We start from the raw sequence: 17198 nt of genomic DNA on the forward strand, positions 1-17198 counted from the left end.
GACAAGGTCACGCACAAGAGATTGGTGTGCAAAGTCAAAGCGCATGATATTGGGGATAATGTACTGACGTGGATAGAGAACTGGTTGGCAAGACAGGAAGCTGAGAGTCGGGATAAACAGGTCCTTTTCAGAATGGCAGGCAGTGACTAGTGAAGTGCCGCAGGGCTCAGTGCTGGGACCCCAGCTCTTTACAATATACATTAACGATTTGGATGAAAGAATTGAGTGTAATATCTCCAAGTTTGCAGATGACACTAAACTGGGTGGCGGTGTGAGCTGTGAGGGGGACGCTAAGAGGCTGCAGGGTGACTTGGACAGGTTAGGTGAATGGGCAAATGCATGGCAGATGCAGTATAATGTGGATAAATGTGAGGTTATACACTTTGGGGGCAAAAGCATGAAGGCAGAATATTATCTGAATGACGGCAGATTAGGAAAAGGGGAGGTGCAACGAGACCTGGGTGTCATGGTACATCAGTCATTGAAAGTTGGCATGCAGGTACAGCAGACAGTGAAGAAGTCAAATGGTATGCTGGCCTTCATAGTTTTGAATATAGGAGCAGGGAGATCTTACTGCAGTTGTACAGGGCCTTGGTGAGTTTTGGTCTCCTAATCTGAGGAAGGATGTTCTTGCTATTAAGGGAGTGCAGCGAAGGTTCACCAGACTGATTTCAGGGATGGCTGGACTGACATATGAGGAGAAACTGGATCGACTGGGCCTTTATTAACTGGAGTTTAGAAGGATAAGAGGGGATCTCATAGAAAGATAGAAATTCTGACGGGACTGGACAGGTTAGATGCAGGAAGAATGTTCCAATGTTGGGGAAGTCCAGAACCATGGGACACAGTCTAAGGATAAGGGGTAAGCCATTTAGGACTGAGATGAGGAGAAACTTCTTCACTCAGAGAGTTGTTAACCTATGGAATTCCCTACCGCAGGGAGTTGTTGATCCCAGTTCATTGGATATATTCAAGAGGGCCCTTACGGCTAAAGGGATCAAGGGGTATGGAGAGAAAGCAGGAAAGGGGTACTGAGGTGAATGATCAGCCATGATCCTATTGAATGATAGTGCAGGCTCGAAGAGCCGAATGGCCTACTCCTGCATCTATTTTCTATGTTTCCATGTTTCTATGTGACACAAATAGAAATAAATGGGTTTGATCTAATAGCTATTACAGAGATGTGGTTAGAAGGTAACCGAGGTTTGGGAACTAAATATTCCAGGATACTTGGCATTTTGAAAAGACAGGGAGAATGTAAAAGGGCCGGGGGGGGGGAGGCGGGGGGGGCATTGCCCTGCTAATAAAGGATGACATAAGTGTTGAGAAAGGATCTTGGCTTGGAAGATCAGGAATAGAATTAGTAGGGGTGGAGATATGAAATAACAAGGGGAAGAAACACCGGTGGAAGTAGTTTACAGGCCCCCTAACAGTAGCTATACCATTGGACAGTGTATTAATCAACAAATAATAGGAGCTTGAAACAAAGGTAAAGCAATAATCGTGGGGTACTTTAATCTTTATATAGACTGGGCAAATCAAATTGGCAAAAGTAGTCTGAAGGTTGGGTTCATGGAATGCATTCATGACAGTTTCCTTGAACAATATGCCATGGAACCAAGCAGGGAAGAGGATATATTAGATCTTGTATTGTGTAATGAGACAGGGTTAATTAATAATCACATAGAAAAGGATCCTCTGGGAAAGAGTGATCATAATATGATCAAAATTTCACATTGAGATTGAGAGTGAAATACTCAGTTGGAAATGAGAGACTTACATTTAAATAAAACCAATTGCAATGGTATGAGGGATGAGTTAGCTAAAGTATATTGTAAATCAGATTAAAAGATATGACGGTAGATAAGCAGTGGCAACCAGTTAAAGAAATATTCCAAAATTCTCAACAAATATACATTCCATTGAGAAATAAAAACTCCATGGGAGCATTGATCAATCCATGGCTAACTAAAGAAGTTAAGGATAGTATTAGATGAAAACAAGAGGCTTATAATGTTGTGAAGAATAATAGTAAGCCTGAGGATTGGGAGAGCTTTAGAAACCCACAAAGGCTGACTAAAAAATTGATAAAAAGGGAGAATGAGACTTACCTAGCAAAAAATATAAAAACAGATTGTAGGAGTTTCTACAAGTATGGAGAAACAAAGCTAGTAGTAAAAATAAGCATTGTTCCCTTGGAAGCTGAGACACGTGAAATTATAATGGGGAATAAGGAAATGGCAGACTTTAAACAAATATTTTATATCTGTCTTCACAGTAGACGACATGAAAATCATACCAACAATAGTGGGGAACTGAGGGGTTAATAAGAGTGTGGAACTTAAAGTAATTAATACATGTGGAGGAAAAGTACTTGAGAAACTAATGGGAGTAAAAGTTGACAAATTCCCTAAACATGATACCCTACATCTTAGGATTCTAAAAGAGCTGGATACATTGGTTGTGACCGTCCAAAATTCCCTCGATTCTAGAACGGTTCCAGCAGATTGGAAGGTAGCAAATGTAACCCCGATATTCAAGAAAGTAGGGAGAGAGAAAACAGGGAACCACAGGCCAGTTAGCCGGACATCAGTTATCAGGAAAATGCTGAAATCTATTAGTGAGGAAGTGGTAACAGGACACTTAGAAAATGATTAGGCGGAGACAACATGGTTTTATGAAAGGGAAATCATGTTTAGCAAATTTATTAGAGTTTTTTGAAGATGTAACTAGCAGGGTAGATAAAGGGAAACCAGTGGACGTGGTATATTTGGATGTCCATAAGGTGCCACATAAAATGTTACTACTCAAGATAAAAGCTCATGGGGTTGGGGGGGATATTTTAGCATGGATAGAGGATTGGTAACGGACATAAAACAGAGTAGGGAAAAACAAGTCATTTTCCGGTTGGCAGGCTGTAACTAGTGGGGTGCCGCAAGGAGCAGTGCTTGGGCCTCAGCTATTTACAATCTATATTAATGATTTAGATGAAGGGACCATGTGCAATATATCCAAGTTTGCTGATGATACAAAGCTAGGTGGGAAAGTAAGCTGTGAGGAGGACACAAAGAGCATGCAAAGGGATAAAGACAGGTTAAGTGAGTGAGCAATAAGGTGGCAGATGGAGTATAATGTGGGGAAATGTGAGGTTATTCACTCTGGTAGGAAGATTAGAAAAACGGACTATTTTTTTAAATGGTGAGAAACTATTAAATGTTACTGTTCAGAAAGATTTAGGTGTCCTCGTACAGGAAACACAAAGTTAGCATGCAGGTACAGCAAGCAATTAGGAATGCAAATTGCACGTTGACCTTTATTGCAAGGGGGTTGGAGTACAAGAGTCTTACTACAATTTTACAGGGCTTTGGTGAGACCACATCCAAAGTACTGTGCACAGTTTTGGTCTCCTAATCCAAGAAAGGACACACGTGCCTTAGAGGTGGTGCAACGAAGGTTCACCAGATTGATCACTGGGATAACAGGGTTGACCTATGAGGAGATATTGGGCTAGACTTTCCACTTTGCTCACTAGGGCCCAAAAAATGAGCGATGTTCCAGCCTTCATGATCGCTGGACCATCGCCCATTTTTTGGATCGCGACTTTCGGCTCGGCGATAGCTCAGCGATGTGAAATGGGCCCAGCGAGAGCCCAGCGATGTGACATCGCCCAGCGATAGCCCAGCAATGGTGAAGGCAAAAGCTTCCCTAGCAACGGCCTTCTGTGCATGCGCAATTTTTTTTTTTGGTGGCCATGTTTTCCCGCGTTTCAGGAGATCAGGGGTCATCCACACATGCGCAGAAGGGGGAGAGAGATCAAGAGAGGAGAGAGAGAGAAAGGCAGAGAAATATGTCTGACAGCGATGAAAGTGGGAGAGATGTGGAGCGGGGAAGAGGGCCAAAGCCTTCTCCGAGGAGGCCAACGAGGCCCTTGTGGTGGAAGTGCACTCCCAGTGGGCCCAATTGACCGGGGGCGGGGCGGGGGGTGGGAAACCTGCACCACGGGCGTACAGCAGGTTATGGGACGAGATAGCTGATGTCGTCTCGTCTGCGTCCCACGAGCCCAAGGGCTCCGACCAATGCCGCAAACGCTGGAACAATCTCGTTGCTTCTGCAAGAGTAAGTACGACTTTATATTTTAATGATGCACATTCTAAGTATAATAATCATTATAATGGTAATTCTCCTGGATTGAATGTAAGCTTGTTATTCTAACTGAGATAATATATATCATCCCCGCTAAGAACTGGACAGGGCCATGAACCTGTGCCCGTTTTAAGTCTCTCTGGCTGCTGTCACTTACACAGGAACCCAACATAGACTGAGGGAGAGCTACCTTTGCTCAATGTCTGGCCTGGGACACTTTTGGACATTAGCTACTGTCATTGTCGACTTCAATGTAGATTGTATTCGAGAGAGATGTATGTGGCAAGCGTTAGCCTCTAAACACACTGAACTTTGTTATAACTGTGCATCAATTGTGGACACAACCCCTATTAACATATAACATTTGAAGCTGGTGTGTATAAATGACATAACCTAGTCAAGTAGCTTATGCCATGCACTATTCACATTTGCAGAGGAAGATATCTCATAATCGGGCACAGCAGAGGTGCACTGGGGGAGACCCTGCTGTAATACAGCCACTGACCGACCTGGAGGAATGTGCTGCAGCACCATTGGGGGCCCACAGTCGAGAGGTCACCACCCGTGGTGTTGCTGGACCCTCCCATGTGTCACGTGAGTAATGTGTCAAGCAGTGTAAAAGCTATGTGACATCACTTCATTATATCATAGACGAATGATGTCATGTTATGCATGCAGCCTCTGTGCGACTCTCTGCCACGCTCAGGTTGACAACATAAGAACATAAGAGCAGGCCATCTGGCCCTCTGTCCGCACCCCATAAACCCTCGCTCCCTTATCATTCGGTCTATCTGTGACTGATCCAGCCACCACAGTTCTCTGGCGCAGTGAATTCCACATAGATACCACCATATGATGCATTAATATGTAACGTTTCTTGGTCACATTTATGGGATTAGTGCTGCTCTTCCTACATATGCCAGTGCGGCGCACCAATCCCTTCTGCTCTAATAATCTCAATTGTGTTTTGCAGCTTTACCAGCTCCAGAGGCGCAACAGGAGGACAGACATACACATGGACCTGACCCACTGCATGTGTCATTCACCACGGGTGGTGAAGAGGATGAGACCACCGAGCCAGAGGAGGAGGAGGAACACCTGGAGACAGAGGGGGATGCCCCTTGCATCCCTGTGTCTGGGGAACCTGCGGCCACGATGGGGATCCCAACTGAGGAGGTATCGGCACCAAGCGGCATGCAGTTGGCGATGCCAAGGCGCACATTGGTGCTGTGGCAGACCCCACGGAGGCTGGGTCAGCGACTTGAGCAAAGGCCTACCCTGGACGACCGCGTAGAGAACCTGGCACGACTGTGCGAGGAGTCTGTCACGATTCAGCGTGAGCAGCTCCAGGTGTTTGTAGGGTTCACGCTGGAATTCTCCCGGGTGTCTGCTCGCCAAGCGGAGGCGACACAGCAGATAATCCTGGAGTTGCGTGAAATCTCCCCTTCCAACCATTTGTAATTGAAAAATAACGTTCAAAAGAGGTCTGTGAGGAAGGCCAGGTTATAGCAACTATTCTCCAGCGATGTTCTCGGCAAGCGATCAGCCCGGCGATGTGCCGAAAGTTGGGCTGGCGATGTGTGGACGATCACCTCAGCGATCACCTCGGCGATGTGAGCCGAAAGTTGGGCCGGGCAATCAACTCAGCGATAAGCTCGACAATGTGTCCAACTTTCCATCTTTGGGCAATATCAGCCCTTGTTGGGCGATATCTGGGCACTAGCCCAGTGATGTGAAGTGGAAAGTCTAGCCCATAGAGTAGATTAAGCCTATACTGTCTGGAGTTTAAAAGAATTAGAGGTGATCTTATTGAATCATAAGATTCTGAGGGGGATTGACAGGGTAGATGCTGAGAGGTTGTTTGCCCTGGCTGGAGAGTCTAGACCTAGGGGGCATAGTCTCAAGATAAGTGGTCCGCCATTTATGACTGAGATAAGGAAGGTTGTGAATCTTTGGAATTTGCTACCCGAAAGGGCTGTGGATGCTGAGTTGTTGAGTTTATTCAATGCTGAGATGGATAGATTTTTGGACTCTAGGGAATCAAGGGATATGGGGATCGAGCGAGAAAGTGGAGTTGAGGTCAAAGTTGATGATGAATGGCGGAGAGGCTTATAGGCCACGCCTGCTCCTAATTCTTAGGTTCTTATGTTTGTATGTACTACAAAACAGTGCTGAGACATTTCTATCTTAACTTTATTTCGACGAAGTACGCTTTGGTTGTAGGATAACTGCACTTAATGCTTTCCTCCGACTACTAACCTAATTGATTTCCAAAGAGCCATCTAGCCTCCTGTTTTACGTACATACATGGCTTTATGAACCTTCAAAACTGTTACACATTGTTCATTCTCTCTAAGTGCTTAACCTGGTGTTGATGTTCCACAGTAATAACACTACAAGGCACACTATTTCCTTGTCACTACTGTGGCACAACTTTGAAGGAACAGGATATCCAACTACCTTCTACCTGCATCTCTGACGTGGGCCAAATTTTCAGGGTTAGGCTAATTACCACAGCCCCAAAAATCTGCAGGAAACGATCTTTGGAATTTATGGGGTCAGTGGTAGAGCACCTAATTTACATCAATCAGGCAGGCATGAGCACCACTTTGGGCACATCTGTGGAACCCACCTACCCTGTGCAACAGGAAAATCTGGCAGCTGCCCGGGACTGGGGAGGATGTTGTCCAAACTTTTGTGTAAAGGATCAAATCAAGATTTGCCTGGCCTAGGTTCCAGTCCCCCTCACCTCAACTCCCCTTCCCACCCCACCTCATACTTGAGATCAATACCCCTAATCTCACTGGGTGTACTAGTCTGCGGCACTATGCTTGGTCCTACATTAGCCAGAGAAGCAGTACTCTTGGCTTAGGGAGGTTTCCCTCCCTTAACTTGCCTCTTCAGAATGGACATCATACAAGGCAGGAAGAAAGTGGTGGAAACCCGACGCAACCAGTCCGTGCTGATTTACGGTGCTGAGTATCCCATCAGAATGTCTAGCCAGCTGCCTTAGAAGATAGAATATATATATATGCAATTGATCGCTCTATGGCTTAAAGCTTAAGTCCTCCCCTGTGTCCTCCACGGGTATCACAACCTGGACACCAGAAATGCACCAACATTCCGAGCACCCAGCAATTGATGGGAAATAAGTCATATGACATAATCCTGTTCTTTGCATTTCACTACAGTATGCCCACATAAACTCAGGCAAACATATTGGACAACTGACCTAACCTCCAATGCAAAACTTTGAAAGTGGTATGTAGCGGGGAACCAGTAGAATTGTTCCCTGCACAACTTTGCTCCCCTGCACAGTTTAAGCCATAGAGTGATCAATTGCAGTATATATATATTCTCTCTTCTAGGGCAGCTGGCTATATATTCTGATGGAATAGAGGTGGAACCCAGCACCAGAAAGCAGCAAGGACTGGTTGCGTCTGGTTTCCACCACTTTCTTCCTGCCTTGTACGGTGTGCAACTCCGTCCAGCAGGGAGCCAGCATTTTAATACAAAGATAATTTCAATAGATTAACCAATGACCCATAATGAGCCAATGCTTTCTGAAAGTGGGAGAGAGAAAAATACAGGCAGAGAAAGTTGGCACCAAATGCAAAAAATTAAAAGTATCATTAGTCAGAAGGCTAATTAGTCAACTCAGCCTATTAATGTATTAAACACATTGGAACTGGATGAACTTTATCTTATAATCACGATCAAGTATTAAACCAATAAAAGGGATATGCTCAACCTCAGTGCAATGTGGAACTCTGTCTTCTGCAAGTTGTTGATTTTGGGAGGTGTATTCTGCTTGTGCAAAGTAAAAAGCAGACTACCTATGTAGTCCAGTTACAACAATTTGTATTACACAAATAAAAATAAACCTTTTTAGGTAGCTTGGTGGCATATTAGGTTACTGATTGCCACGTCACAAATGTGCTCACTTGATTCCACAAATGAAAAGTTTCTGATCTCACCTGGACATTTCTTCATGAAGTGAAGGAAAAAAACCTAAACATAGAAACATAGAAAATATGTGCAGGAGCAGGCCATTTGGCCCGTCGAGCCTGCACTACCATTCAATATGATCATGGCTGATCATGCAACTTCAGTACCCCATTCCTGCTTTCTCTCCATACCCCTTGATCCCTTTGCCGTAAGGGCCACATTCAACTCCCTTTTGAATATATCTAACAAACTAGCCTCAGTCACTTTCTGTGGTAGAGAATGCCACAGGTTCACAATTCTCTGAGTGAAGAAGTTTCTCCTCATCTCGGTCCCAAATGGCTTAACCCTTATCCTTCGACTGTGACCCCCGGTTCTGGACTTCCCCAAAATCGGGAACACTCTTCCTGCAATCCCATCAGAATTTTATACGTTTCTATGAGATCCCCTCTTATTCTTCTAAATTCCAGTGAATATAAGCCTAGTCGATCCAGTCTTTCTTCATATGTCAGTCCTGCCATCCCGGGATTCAGTCTGGTGAACCTTCGCTGCACTCCCTGAATAGCAAGAATGTCCTTCCTCAGATTAGGAGACCAAAACTGCACACATTATTCAAGGTGTGGCCTCACCAAGGCCCTGTACAACTGCAGCAAGACCTCCCTGCTCCAATACTCAAATCCCCTAGCTATGAAGGCCAACATGCCATTTGCCTTCTTCACTGCCCGCTGTACCTGCATGCCATCTTTCAATGACTGATGTACCATGACACCCAGGTCTCGCTGCACCTCCCCTTTTCCTAATCTGTCACCATTCAGATAATATTCTGCCTCCCTGTTTTTGCCACCAAAGTGGATAACCTCACATTTATCCACATTATACTGCATTTGCCATGCATTTGCCCACTCACCTAACCTGTCCAAGTCACCCTGCAGCCTCTTGGCATCCTTCTCACAGCTCACACTGCCAACCAGCTTAGTGTCATCTGCAAACTTGGAGATATTGCATTCAAATTCCTTCGTCCAAATCATTAATGTAGATTGTAAATAGCTGGGGGCCCAGCACTGAACCTTGTGGTACATCACTCGTCACTGCCTGCCATTCTGAGAAGGACCCGTTTGTTCCTACTCTTTGCTTCCTGTCTGCCAACCAGTTCTCTATCCACGTCAATACATTACCACCAAAACCATGTGCTTACATTTTGCACACTAATCTCTTGTGTGGGACCTGGTCAAAAGCCTTTTGAAAGTCCAAATACACCACATCCACTGGTTCTCCCTTGTCCACTCTACTAGTTACATCCTCAAAAAATTCTGGAAGATCCTGTCACTGCTTTCCAAATGCGCTGCTATTACGTCTTTAATAATTGATTCCACATTTTCCCCACTACCGATGTCAGGCTAACTGGTCTACAATTCCCTGTTTTTTCTCTCCCTCCTTTTTTAAAAAGTGGGGTTACATTAGCTACCCTCCAATCCATAGGAACTGATCCAGAGTCTATAGAATGTTAGAAAATGACCACCAATGCATCCACTATTTCGAGGGCCACTTCCTTAAGTACTCTGGGATGCAGACTATCAGGCCCTGGGGATTTATCAGCCTTCAATCCCATCAATTTCCCTAACACAATTTCCTGACTAATAAGGATTTCCTTCAGTTCCTCCTTCTCGCTAGACCCTTGGTCCCCACGAATTTCCGGAAGGTTGTTAGTGAAGACAGGACCAAAGTATTTGTTCAATTGGTCTGCCATTTCTTTGTTCCCCATTATAAATTCACCTGAGGTGAGGTAGATGAGGTAGACCAGACAACACCTGCATGGCATCATTTACAGACAGACACTGACAGAGCTGTGGGAAAAGGTCTACCTAACTAAGGTTTTCATGAGGGAATGGTATATGGTATATAGAGGAGGAAGGTAATAACTTTTTAAAAAATGAATAAAATATGAACAATAAAATCAAATGCAATAAAAATCTAATCAACCATTTTGGGTTACTCACTTGGTCTGTTCTGCTCCTCTTCAAGCAGCACAACATTATGCAACTGGACAAACACAGACTCTGGCCGCTCAGGTTCTACATCATCCAGTATGGGAATGGTTACATTAGCTTCTATTTGATTGGCTTCAAAGATTACTGACCCAGAGATGGCAAGGTAATCACTTTCTTCTGTTGCCCTCGCAATGAAATATGGCAGATCAGTTGACTTTGTGTCATCTACAGTGGAGTACGAGACTATGGCAATACCCATGAATCCATTTAATCGCTCAATTGTAAGCGTTACATTCTGGTCCTCCTCTTCAACTCTGACTGGTCGACTTCTTCCCGAAAAGATGAACACACCATAGGGGTCATCATTTGCTTGAACTGTCAAGGTAGCATTTGTTAGAATTCCCAGGCGACCTTTGGAAACCTTACTGATGTAAACCATAAACTCTTCGTCCAATTCTGGAACATCATCTGAAGCCACCTGCAGCACAATGTTGGCCAGAGTTTGTCCTATTTCGAACGTGACATTGCCGTGGATATTGACCAAATTATTGTAAGGATCAGACACAACATCCCAAAATAAAGTAGCCTGGGACAGTGCACCACCAGCACGTACAACCTAAAAATTCAAACAACTTATTAAACTCTTAAACTGTATAATGCAGATTATCAATGTTAGAGTCTTACCAATGAGTCACACAAAGTAATGGCATCATAATGTATTGACAAATTTAACACCGCAAACTAAGCATCGCACTCGCCAACATATTTTTATGTTTCATAACAATTTCTATTTTCCATCTCAGATAAAATATTTAGATAACAGGCAAGATTAATTACTGACCTGTAATAAAACAATATCATGACCTCCTTCGGGTTCTGTACCATTCATATGCAAAGAGTTATTGCTGAATTGGAACACTCCATAGGCATCATCAGAGGCATCAATAATCACTATGATTTCAGATGCTATCCCAAGGGTGGCTGCAAATCAAATCAATTGAATAAGTGGCACTTTAATCTTCTCACTGCTAATTATTTTTGGGCTGTTCATGTTATCAGAAATACCTACTGATATTTATGAAATAACTTCCATTGTTAGAATGCATAAGACAATTTTTTTTAAATAAACAATCATATAACCTTTTTGTTTTACAAAAAAAAAGTTGGTTAAGGCACTGAGACCAGAATTTCTGAGGTTATGGGAAGGATGAAAAAGAGGCAGGAATTCAAGGTGGACCCAGGGTTCTGCCTGGTTTACAGTGCCTCTTTAAATTTTGTTGGAGACAAAGAAAGTGAACAGATCTTCCAACTATCCCCACATCAAGGGGTTATATCATGGGAGGTCCTGACATACTCCAGAAATTGTGTCCTGTAAACCTGAGAACTTACACCAGCTGTGAACTGGTGCAAGTTCCAATGAGATCTTTTGAAAGCCCCAAACATTTAACAAATGACAATATAGTAAACCAGAGACTGAGACAACTGCACTAAAATCCCACCATGACAATTTGAGAATTTGAATTCAGTTTAAAAAAATAATCTGGATATTTTTTTTTAAAAATCAATAAAAAAGTGACCATGAAGCTAGTGGATTGTCCAAAAAAACAACTGATCTTTAAGTGAAGGAAACCCGGCATCCTTACCAAGTGTGGTCTATCTGTGACGCCAGTCCCACACTAACATGCTTGACTCTTAACTGCCCTCTGAAGTGGCTTCACAAGCAACACATTGGTATCAAAAATCACTGGTTTGCGGCTTCATGAACAGAAAGCAACCCATTACCACCTTCTAAGGAAAGACAATAAATGGCAACTTTGCCAGCAATTGCCCATATCCCAAGAATCAATTTAAAAACGCAAACAATTCCTTTCTTTTAACATACAGAAACATAAGAATTTGGGAGGCTGCTAGTGAAGTTTTAAGTTACTTGATACTTAATCATTCTTCTTTGGGGGTCAAGGAGAAATTCTGCATAACTCTTTCTAAGCAGATTAAGTTTTTGTGGTAGGGTAGATTATACATGGTCTATGGAAAAATATGGGCTTTATATGGGTCAAATACTCATAAAAGCATAAGAAAAATGAGCAGGAGTAGGCCACCTGGCCCCTTGAGCCTGCTCCGCCATTTAATAAGATCATGGCTGATCTGATCATGGACTCCGCTCCACTCCCCTGCTCGCTCCCAATAACCCTTTATTCCCTTATTGCTTAAAAATCTGCCTATCTCCACCTTAAATATATTCAATGACCCAGCCTCCACAGCTCTCTGGGACAGAGAATTCCATAGATTTGCAACCATCCGAGAGTAGAAATTCCTCCATCTCAGTTTTAAATGGGCGGTCCCTTATTCTGAGATTATATCCTCTAGTTTTAGTTTCCCCTATGAGTGGAAATATCCTCTCTGCATCCACCTTGTCGAGCTCCCTCATTATCTTATATGTTTCGATAACATCACCTCTCATTCTTCTGAACTCCAATGTGTATAGGCCCAACCTACTCAACCTATCTTCATAAGTCAACCCCCTCATCTCCGGAATCAACCTAGTGAACCTTCTCTGAACAGCCTCCAAGACAAGTATATCCTTTCTTAAATACGGAGACGAAAACTGTATGCAGTACTCTAGATGTGGCCTCACCAATACTCTATACAGTTGTAGTAGGACTTCTCTGCTTTTATACTCTATCCCCCTTGCAATAAAGGCCAACATTCCATTTGCCTTTCTGATTACTTGCTGTACCTGCATACTCACTTTTTGTTTCATGCTCAAGGATCCCCAGGTCCCTCTGTACTGCAGCACTTTGCAATACAGTACAATGCATTCTAATGGTTGAACTGTTTACAGTTTCAATGCTGTGATATTTATTGGAAATATTTTAGTTACTCAGTAATATCAACTGCTATTGTAGTTCTTCAAATTTCTCCAACATCTCCCCCAAGCTCCATCCTATAATTTCTACTCATCCAGAACTCTGGTGGCAACATTTTGTTCTGTACGAAGTACCCCATATCCGTCACCCCTGACCTTGCCAAATTTTTCACATCGCACAGTGCAACCTCCCTGCCCTAAATCCCGCATTGCATTCTTTGTTCTTTCAACTCTAGCCTTGTGTGTGTCTCATCTCCTTCCAATCCAATATCACTGGCAGACAAATCAGGCTTCTCATCGGCACACTTTGGAATTATCCACTGAAACCACTCTAGAATTATCTTCAAGAAAATGCCCCATCTGTCCACATCTTCAAAACTTCCTTACAACCTACCTCCTTAACTGCATTTGGACACCTCCTTTTCCCACATCTCCTGCTTGGGTCTGACCCCCACTTAGATAAGCATATTATATAATTCCTAAAAGTGCACCTATGTAAAATCTAACATGAGGTGGGACTCCCAACATCTCCATTGACAAAGTTGTCTCCGAAAAGCTGAGTTTCCTCTCTCCTGCAAAACACTCCTCTTACCACCAACAATCCTTAACTTTCTATAAAGCCCTTTCTATTTGAAACTTGTATACTTTGCTAATATCTGCAGGGGATCGTCTAGCATCTCTTATCACACTTCCAGACAGGAAAAAGATATCTGATAGGCAATCTTTCTCTCAACTCTAAACTCCAATCTCTCTCTTTAACGTAAACATTTTAGATTCTATAGGTTGTTCATTTCTTCCTGCTAAATTCTGGTACTGCCATCCTCCATGCTCCTCTTCTCTCTGTATGTTCGCTGTGTTGAAATATAGATTCATCAGACTTATCTTTCACTCCACTTCATTCTTTCCAATGACTTCAAAGTTGAAACTCTTTGCCTTCCTCTGTTTTCCTTGCTCTTACAAGTGAGAGGCCTTTAAAACCCAAATTTGAAGTAATTTAACTACTATTTTTCAGTTCTGGTTAAGGATCCACATTTACCTATCTTTACTCTTTACAGATGCTGTGTATTTCCAACAGACTCTGCTTTTATTTCAATTTTCCAGTACGGAGTTCTTTTCATACCTTGAGTTACCTTGTCTTCTCCATTCCTCTTTTCAAACTCCAGGATTCATTTTTCTATCTTATCTCGACAACTTCCCTTCCCTTCCCTGTATTCCTACTTGCATCTTTCAATCTTCCAACTCAGTCTACCATGTGCCCTTCCACTCCACTATCACTGGCAGAGCCTTCGGCCTTCTCATCTTTCCCCGTCTTTAAAAGCTTTCTTAAAATCTGCAATTTTATCTACATTTAGCCCTTCATTTCACAGAGACAAATAATTAACAAAAACATTCCACAAATTAATTCCATTTATACAAGGACAGCAAAATGGTTTGAAAAATCATTCTTCTGATAAGATCAGAAAATTTAGTTCTTCAGGAACATGATTCAATACACTCAGCAGCCGAGACTAGCAGAACATGAATAAATGGGCATGCGCATTCTAGTGAATTGAAAATTGATACAGGTGACAGATGTATATCTTATGAAAAGGGTGAGAAAAGACCATCAGGCCCATTAGTGCTCACCTCATGCACCACCCACCCCAATCACTAGTAATGCTAAATTAGGAACTAAATGTAAACAACATAGGAAAGGTTAAACAGACATAAATACATGATAGACAGTAGGTTCTTACCACGTACGTGCAAAGCTGGAAGGAAGAACTCCACCTCACCATCACCACTACCGCTGGTACTTGTGCCAAAGAGTTCAGCCACTTCAGAAATAAACACACAGCACATTCATACACACAAAAAAAACAGATAAAGCAATGAACAAGAGAAAATGAACCACTGACACAGCTGAAAGATCAGACAGAACCTTTCTTATAAGATAAAGCAATTTTATTTTAAACTGAAATAATTAATAATCACGGCACATATCATGTACAACTATTTACGGGAGTATAAATGCCCTATAGTCATTCCCATTAGCTTGGAAAGATTTACAGTTTGGGCAGAAAAGCAGAAAATAAGCTGGAATAACACACATCACAACACAAATGTGATAGGTTTAAACAAGTTCCAAAATTACAAATGTGCCACATGTAGGCAATTGCTTTTGATTTCAGACTTAAGAAACCTTGCTACAATTTTGTGGACTGAACAAAATGAAGTGACAGGAGGACACTTGTTACATAGTTAGGAACTACACACAGCATAACAAGGTGCAGCTTAGATTGGAAACTCATCATGTGGAATCAGGTGAGCCTTTATGCTATGGAATTATGACAGAGCTCGTTGCAGTTATAATGTACAGTTAGAAGGCATTATCTTGCCTTAGGGTTGGAATTTGATCAGCATTTCTGCCCAGTTTCTCGCCGGTATTCCGATTTTTTGGTTGAAAACCGCCCCGGTGCAAGTTTCGTCAAAGTGTTCCGCCGGCGGTTTCGAAATACCGCTGGGGAGCGGACCGCCGGCGTGTAACACTGAAAAAACCGCCACTGCCCGGGTTTGGTGGTAGCGGTGACCCATAGTTGCTTGAAAAAACACTGCCGAGGAGTAACCAGCCGGAGCAGCAACAGAAGGTATGAAACCCTGCAAAAAAAGGTAAGTGTAAATTTTTTTAACGTTCTTTTGCAGCGATTCACTGGAAAAGAATTCTGTGAATGTTTTCCGATTTTTATTTTTTGCAAAAATATTTTTTGTGTTTTCCTCCCTCCCTCGGCCCAACGCGCAGCCTCGGATTAAATTTTGACTAAGTACCACTTAATTTGACCTGGTTCGCGTTTTCCACCTAGAATCTGCATGGAAGACCGATTTTTTCCATTTTTTGATCAATTTTCTGCCGCCCTTAATTGAATAATCTAGCGGTTTTTTGGGCGGAAATCCGGCGGTGGCGGATTTTGATCAAATTCTAGCCCTAAATCTTTTATCTTAAAATTATATTAAATTGAAAAGTGAGCTCCTGTGCATTAACCAAAGTAAGGAATGGAAATATTCTTTGTATACCAGAAATGTTGCTATTGATCCTCACCTCCTCTTTGTGAGTTCAGAAGCACTACCTTAAAGCTGTTTGGCAGTTCAGGAACAGAATCATCAGTGATATTTACAGTTATGTATTTATATTGCTCTCCAGGCTTAAAATCCAGAAAGCCTGCTGTATCCTAGAAAACAATTTAAATGTATTAGTAATTTCTCAGTAGTCCACAGTTTTAGACAATGTGATGAACAGGTACTAATCCAAATGATGAAAGCCATCCGTTATCTAAGGATAGTGGGGATCACACTAGAAATCAGTTTAGTAGATTTTAATCCAGTTAATGAGACAACTGGTCACCTATCACTTGAAATGACAATCTTCAAATTAGACCATACGGATGCTTAATACACGTGAATGAAATTTCTTAGTTCACTGAGGGTAGCAAGAGTAAGTAATGATTTTATTTATGCATCCATGTGCCATGTACCTTGTAAATATAGGTTCAGTGTCACACGGATGATGTTATTTATCTTAAGGTTACGGCGATGTATACGTGCTTTCAGGCAATGACAAGAGGGTCAACGCAGTATTTTAATATGTGTGCGTGTGTGTGTGTGAGACCCTGTGTGTCTACGATGTTAAATGGATTGAAGATTTTTACTTTCATTTACTTCACTTTCTGCAGAAGACATCTGCAACAGCAGCCGATCAACAGCGTATGGGGGTGGGGGGACGGGGGGGAGGCAGGGGAGGACCCACAATCCAAGAGCCATTGACAGAAACAGAGATCCGTGCCCTGTCCATGGTTGGGGTTAGCAACCGTGCCACCACCGGCATTGGAGCTGACCCACTCACACAGGATGGTAAGTTGAATACATTCCCTGGTCTGTGTTGCGGTCCTCTCATGTCATGTAATGTAACTGTAACTGTAATGTTGGCCTCATGTAATGTACTGCAATGTTGGGGGCATGTAACGCAATGCATATATTTATTGTCTGTCTGCGATATGTAATGCAGTGATGCAGCAGTGGTGGACATTTAAGTCATCATATCATCATCATAGGCAGTCCCTTGGAATCGAGGAAGACTTGCTTCCACTCTTAGCATGAGTTCTGAGGTGGCTGATACGAGAAACCACAGTCTCTGTCACAGGTGGGACAGATAGTCATTGAAGCAAAGGCTGGCCGGGGAGTCTGGTTTGCTGCACGCTCCTTCCGCTGCCTGCGCTTGATTT

At 42.8% G+C, this 17198-nt stretch overlaps 1 protein-coding gene across 5 annotated transcripts in view; it reads right to left on the reverse strand.

The window, feature by feature from the left end:
• adgrv1 (adhesion G protein-coupled receptor V1) overlaps positions 1–17198 on the reverse strand; it is an 892784-nt gene that overhangs the window by 668932 nt on the left and 206654 nt on the right. For all 5 annotated transcript variants that reach the window (XM_070885047.1, XM_070885038.1, XM_070885028.1 and 2 more), the window contains 4 exons: positions 16019–16148; positions 14679–14759; positions 10918–11057; positions 10086–10692 (listed from right to left, as the gene is read on the reverse strand). In XM_070885047.1, the coding sequence (XP_070741148.1) occupies positions 10086–10692; positions 10918–11057; positions 14679–14759; positions 16019–16148 (958 nt within the window). The remainder of the gene's footprint in view (positions 1–10085; positions 10693–10917; positions 11058–14678; positions 14760–16018; positions 16149–17198) is intronic.

This window comes from Pristiophorus japonicus, chromosome 1, assembly GCF_044704955.1.
Source record: "Pristiophorus japonicus isolate sPriJap1 chromosome 1, sPriJap1.hap1, whole genome shotgun sequence".
NCBI classification, from domain to species: Eukaryota; Metazoa; Chordata; class Chondrichthyes; family Pristiophoridae; genus Pristiophorus; species Pristiophorus japonicus.